General features: G+C 32.3%; 1 protein-coding gene across 1 annotated transcript; it reads right to left on the bottom strand.

Moving 5' to 3' along the window:
• Positions 1 to 5064: 5064 nt before the first annotated feature.
• Positions 5065 to 6754, bottom strand: LOC123892118. The gene is made up of 2 exons (XM_045941956.1): positions 5603 to 6754; positions 5065 to 5151 (listed from the first exon to the last, which is right to left on the bottom strand). Exons 1-2 carry the CDS (start codon positions 6752 to 6754, stop codon positions 5065 to 5067), a joined length of 1239 nt encoding a protein of 412 aa, XP_045797912.1.
• Positions 6755 to 7079: the final 325 nt, after the last annotated feature.

Genomic DNA, 7079 nt, shown 5'->3' on the forward strand with positions numbered 1-7079 from the left:
CATATGTGCTCGTTAGAAAGTATTGATATTGAGAGAGAACGGAGAGAAATGAATATTGTGAGTGAGCTCTCCATGTTAATGGTTCTAGTTCTTATAGAAGAATATGATGCATGGCCAGAAAATAATTTCCATTAAAGATGAGTGTCCCCATTCAATGTATTTTTTTTTTTAATTGCATTCCCAACTAAATAACATATTTAGATTCACCAAAAAAAGTAAAAAATAACAAAGTTAGAAATTTTATTTTTAACATTTTTGCACACACAATGTACATTGTACCTTAATTTTTGAATTTGGAATTTTTTAAAAGGAAAATTCATCACAGATATATTAAATATTATATTTTGTATTATAAAGGTATTTAGTTCAATAAATTAGCATATATGACTCTATTCTTTAAATATATTAATTTCTTTTTTATAGTTTAAAATGAAATAATTTTTTAAATTTAGTTTTTATCAAATAACTAAATTTGAATCTACTTTTGTGTGTATATTGTTCGTTTGCAATTCTAATTCACTTTTTGTGTAAAAAACAAATCACTTTTGAGTTTTGACACTAATATTTTAGAATTTAATTTGTGGATATATTTTAAAACTAATCTATAAAATTGGCATTATAGATTGATTTGATGCAAGATTAAAAAAAAAATATATTATACTCTCGTCTATAACCTCAATATATTTTTTTAAAACCAAGGAGGAAAGCCAAAGTGGCCGACCTCTAGAAACTTAATATAAAAATAAAATCGAAAATTTGTCGGACCAAACATATTACTAACAATGTCACTCCTAAAAACAATAGAACAACTATCAAACCATAAAATATCAATAATGTCAAAGCCTAAACTAGCTAGCTAGCTTATCTGCAACTTGATTTCTTCCCTAAAAATATATAAGGGACTGCAAAATACATATTTTCTCACTAAAAACAAGCAATTGTTCCAATGGTTTCTTAGCTTAGGGATGGCTACCTGAGACTCGAAAACGCTTTGATGGTTGTATTTTTTTTTTTAAAACTTTTGATGGTTGTATTTTAAACCTACAAGAAGGTAGACAAAACTCAGGATCTGATATATATTATTTGAGGTGAATTATGAGAAGTCAATTTTTTGTTGGAATTCATAAGCACAAGAAAGCTAAAATACCTTAAGTAGAGGATTGGTTTTGGACAATTAATGTTTCAAAAACCGGATAAGAGATCCAACAGGTATATTATCATTTGATTAAAGGCAGGCCCGGTTTTGGGCCTAGGCAAGCAGGCCTACAGCCCAGGGCCTCCAAAAAAATGGGGCCTCAATTTTTTTTTTTCAAACCCATAATTTAAATTATTGCCTTAAGTAGTTTTTCGGACACTAAAGATCATGAATTGCCTGTTGGCCTAGTGGTCAGCAACTCTCCAAATGTTTCAAAGTTGGAGGAGGTGGTGGCTTCAATTCCCACCCGTGACAATATTTTTTTATTTTGTCATTTTTTTAAATTTTATTTGAGGTCAATGACTATTTTTCTTAATATGAAATCGTTAGTTGTTAGTATATTACAATGAGTTGTTCTCTTTTGTAACAAAAAAAATATATTACAATCAGTTTAGCTACTCATCCCATCTTATAATGATTATTTTTTAATGTTATTTACAATTTAAATATATATTGTTCTTTTTATAAAAAATTATATATTTTTTTATTTGGGGTCCATTTTTATTATTAGTCTGGGGCCTCCAAATTGTGGGAGACGGCCCTGATTAAAGGGTGTGTTGTGAAGATAATCCAACATGAATGTAGTTAGTAAATACTAGTAACTGTTTTCTGTTATTGACAGTTAGTAACAAATGTAAGCAAGTTTTGGATCACTTCAAAAAAGAGCACATAATAAATTTGGTAGATGGGTTTCTAGTTTCCACATTTGGTTGGATTGGGACAGCTCTTAATTTCCAAGGTGTATTCCCAATCCATATCCATTCCTAAATTGTTATCAACGGAGATAATTGTAACTTATATCTTTCCTAATTTGTTAATAAATGGTAGGTTATAACCATGGTCGGATAATTTGACAAACCAAACCATATCCAAACCGAAACCATTTAATTGGATTTGGATTCATAACCATAACCATATTTTATTATAAACCGGTTATAAAACTGGTTATAAATTTGGTTATGGATATATAACCAGTTATTTTAACCAAACCAAATTTAAAAGTGGTCATTTTTTAAAACCAATTTTTAACCGGTTATTTTTAAATCTGATAAAAAAATCAGTTATTTCATTTTAAAAACTGGTTTTAAGACAATTTAAAAAAATCTTTTTTTTTTGAAAATAATCTAAATTTAGTAAAACTTGCATAAAAAAATAGTAAAGAAATCAGAATTTTATACATAGAATAAATTCCTATATTTTATTTGGATAATGTAATTGAATTTCCTTCTAATAAAATCGACCATAAACCCAAAAATTGACAGAAAAACCGAAAAAATCGGCAGAAAAACCTAAAATCGGCTGAAAAACCTAAAATCGACCAAAAGCCCTAAAAATCGATTATAAACTCTAAAATCGGCTGAAAACCCAAAAAATTAATCGAAAACCCAAAAATCGACCCTAAACCCAAAAAATCGGCCGAAAAACCTAAAATCGGCAAAAAACCCAAAAATCGACTATAAACCCTAAAATTGACCGAAAAACGAAAAATCGACCGAAAAACGAAAAATCAACCGAAAAACGAAAAAATCGACTATAAACCCTAATATCGGCCGAAAAATGGGTTTATAGTCGATTTTAGGTTTTTCGGCCGATTTTGAGGTTTATAGCCAATTTCAGGATTTTGGGTCGATTTTAGGTTTTCGGCCGAGTTTTTTGGGTTTAGGGACGATTTTAGATTCTTCGGCCGATTTTTTGGATGTTGGCCGATTTTGGGTTTTCGGTCGATTTTTGGTTTTTCGGCCGATTTTTTGGGTTTTCGGCCGATTTTAGGGTTTATAGTCGATTTTTGGAATTTTGGCCAATTTTAGGTTTTTCTGCCGATTTTTCCGGTTGCCGTCCGATTTTAGGGTTTATAGTCGATTTTAGGTTTTCAGCCGATTTTTTGGGTTTTCGGTCGATTTTTGGTTTTTCGGCCGATTTTTTGGGTTTTCGGCTGATTTTAGGGTCTATAGTCGATTTTTGGAATTTTGACCGATTTTAGGTTTTTTCTGCCGATTTTTCGGGTTGCCGGCCAATTTTAGGGTTTATAGTCGATTTTTTGGATTTTGGCCGATTTTAGGTTTTCGGCCGATTTTTTGGGTTTTTCGGTCGATTTTCGGTTTTTCGGCCGATTTTAGGGATTATAGTCAATTTTTGGAATTTTGGCCGATTTTAAGTTTTTCGGCAATTTTTTTGGATTTTTGGCCGATTTTAGGGTTTATAGTCGATTTTTGAGCTTTTGGCCAATTTTAGGTTTTTTCTGCCGATTTTTTGGGTTGCCGGCCGATTTTAGGTTTTTATAGGATAATTAGCGTAAAAAAAATAGTCAAAAGTTTCATATCAAAAAAATGAAGAAATGCGCAAAAAGTCTAATCCAATGGATTTGGACATGGATATGGACATTTAATTAAAAAATCGGATTTACATAATGGATACCCAACCATTTTTAGAATGGTCTGGTTAATATCTGTTTCCAAATAACTGGTTATTTGGAGTTGGTTTTGGATTTGGATATAGTCATATCCATATGACCGGATATTTTGCACACCCCTACCTACCATGAAACATTTTGTGAAGAAAAGAATGGATCATGTTGAGACCCCTCCACTTCCAGCTAAATTAGCTTTTATATGTTCCTCTCAGAGGATGCTTTATTCACAATAAAAGAATAATAAGCATTTTAAGGGAGAATATTCCATCGTAGGTGCCATTCCACAGTTAGAAAAATCATTTTGCAAATTTTGTGATGGGGACTTAATAGTTAATAGTGTTGAGATCAAAGATACAAAAATACAAACAATGGATGTTATTAGGGTTTCATAGGATTATAGTAAAATTTAAAGGATTATAAATCCAATGGGCCCAATAGCCTAAGCCCATAACTTATCCCCAAAATGCATCAACATGAAGCATCGAGAATTTGTCAAACGAAAAACATACTTAAAAATATAAACTCAAAACATCTTAGCTTAATACTACCCCTCAAACTAAAGCTTACTAAGCTTTAAGCTTGTTACAAAATTAACCCAGAAACTAAACTAAATCAACTAATATCAGGACCATTGGAGAGTAACTAGCAACCAAAAGAGAAATCATTGGTACGAGAGGAGAACTAAATCAAACCAATCCAATATTCAATCCAAACCAGCTAAAACCGAACGAATTGAACAAATCTAACTTAAACCACACCAAATTGTACAATCCAAACCGAATCAATAGAGGGAAGAACCAAACCAAAACCAATAGAGAAGAATCAACCAACAGAGAGAAAAGCAATCAAACAAAAGATCCAATAGAGAGACAATCAAAGAGAAGAACCAAATAGAGAGAGATAACCAATTAAACGGAAGAAGCCAATGAGGGAAAATACCAATCAAACAAAGAAGAATCAAAAGGGGGAGAAGCAATCAAACAAGAGAGACCAATAGAAAGACAATCATTCAGAAGAAACCAAATTATCAGCACTTGACCCACCAAACAAACAAATTGTGAGTACTTGACCCACCAGACAACCAAATTGTGAGTACTTAACCCACCAAACAACCAAATGTGAACACTCGACTCACCAAACAACCAAATTGTGAACACTTGACTCGCCAAACAAACAAATCGTGAGTACTATCGTAACTCACCAAACAAACAAATTCATTCAAACAAATTTCCAAATTAATCGAAGCCACTTCAAACTGAACCAAATAAAACCAAATCAACTGAACTTAAACAATACCAAAACCAAATGGAACTAAATCAAATTAAAGAGACCACACCAAATGAAATCAAAAGACAGAACACAACCCAAAGAGTTTTTTTTTTTTTTTAATCTTAATCTAGCTTGAAACCAACCCGAATGGAAAAATAGTAACAACCAACACCAATATGCATTCACAAATTCAATTTGACGACACAGCCGAGCCAACATCATCAACCATATCACTGTGAAGTGGGTAGCCGGATAGCCGCTGAAAAACTCTTGATTTCTGCAATAAAAAAAAAAAAAAAGCTAGTTATTTTTAAATCATCAATATCTGTGATATGTAAATTACATTGTGATTTTTCATTAAATCCTTAACCTTATTTTCAAGAATGTATAAGTTGTTGATTCGATTCAATTTTAAAAACAAATTAAAAAGGTTCAAAATCAAAGATATAACCATTTATGTGAGTTATCGCGGTATTAAAAATATGATCCATTTTGTTGGATTAATTTATGGGAAGGAAGCTAGCAAGAATTCATAGATATTTATTGCATGTGTTAGAGATGCAACATGATATATTATTCTTTGCAACAAATAATAAAAAAGAGTAGAAAAACCCTAATCAATAGCTATATTAGTGATTAAATAACAAAATTAAATATAGAATTAAAATGTAAACAATAATATAGGTCTTTGTTCGTCTTGTGCATACCGTTCAAAAAAAACTAATTACCTCTTTATTTAAGCAGCAAATGAAAGGCTTGAAGCTTTGAAGCAAAGCGGGATGGCACCAACTTAAATAGCCATAAAGATCATCATGGTATGGAACCTCCTTAATAATTGGGATGTTGAAATAATTACTTAGATTGAAGTAACAAAGTAAATTCTCTTGGCGTTTGAAAAAAGCTACTTCATAGTAAGGGTGAAACAACGAGAGATTGACACTGGTAAGGGGAAACAAACTCCTAGTCTCAATTCTATGAACATTGTACCATGAGTAGGAGGTAACATTCCTTGTAGTGCACTCAACAAGTTCATAAACCTTTAGGTTCACATCTGTAGACATGATGACAAAAAATAGTTTTCCACCCTTGACACTTAATTCCCAATGGGAAATATTATCTGAGAGAATGTCGGGAGTGAGTGGTATTATCTCAGCTTGCTCCGAAACATTTTCCTGTGGATCGACTCTTATTTTAATCAAATGACATGAGTCGGTGAGTCGATAAACAGATCCATTCAAGTAAACGGATTTTTTAATCCAACAAGATGCAATGAAAGATTCAGGCAAACTAAGAGACAAGGTAGTCCAAACACCATTCTCCGAGGAGAAAATGTTAACGTAACGATGACCCTGAAAATGCATGATTTTGAAATACCAAGACTTAGCGGGATCATATATTAGAGTTGCATATGAATACCTTCCTGAGGTTTGTACAGGCTTTGAAACAACCACACATTGTTTTGTGGCATGATTCAAAACATAGTAGTGGTCAATATCATGTGTGATATTTTGAGCCTGACCTCTGTTGTGACAAAATAAGAGTAACCCGTTGCATGTGTCAATAAGTTCTTTACGACCGACCATGCAACACATTACTTGGGAACACCAATGGAATATTTTGTGCAAATTTAGATCTGGAGGTGGTTTTTCTAACAATCTTGCCAACGATTGGGGTGTTTCTTCTCTTGATAATGTTGTATTTAGGATGCATTCACGCCATGAGTGTGCGACGCACATAGCTCTCGACTGATCTTTCCGGCACAACCTTTCAAAGATGTTTGATTGAAGCTCCGAGGGAATTTTTTGGAAAAATGACTTGGGTTTCCTTCCCCCCGTACTTCTCTTCTTTCTGATAACCTTGCACTCTATTGAAAGTGTCATTATGTGCTCGTTAGAAAGAACTGATATTGACAGAGAGGGGAGAGAAATGAATATTGCGACTGAGCTCTCCAATGTAAAAGATCCGGTTCTTATAAAACAATATGATATGCCCAAACAATATAATTTCCATTAAAAAAAGTGTCCACATTCAATGTATTTTATAGTGTTACATAATTTTGGTTTTCGAACGTTGGATTTCAAATTTTAGTCAAAAGTTCCGTTCTGTATAAATTAAATAGTTGTTTTGACTTTTGACTATAATAAATAAATTTCAACTATGTCACAATTTTTCTAAAATATGTCCTTATTTTTCGTACGTCGTTCA

This window comes from Trifolium pratense, linkage group LG6, assembly GCF_020283565.1.
Source record: "Trifolium pratense cultivar HEN17-A07 linkage group LG6, ARS_RC_1.1, whole genome shotgun sequence".
Lineage (NCBI taxonomy): Eukaryota > Viridiplantae > Streptophyta > Magnoliopsida > Fabales > Fabaceae > Trifolium > Trifolium pratense.

Coding starts and splice junctions, on each gene's coding strand:
- LOC123892118 (XM_045941956.1), bottom strand. CDS start 6,754: ATGACACTTTCAATAGAGTGCAAGGTTATCAGAAAGAAGAGAAGTACG. Junction 5,152..5,602: donor TTTGCTGCTTAAATAAAGAG/GTAATTAGTTTT, acceptor TTTTTATTGCAG/AAATCAAGAGTTTTTCAGCG.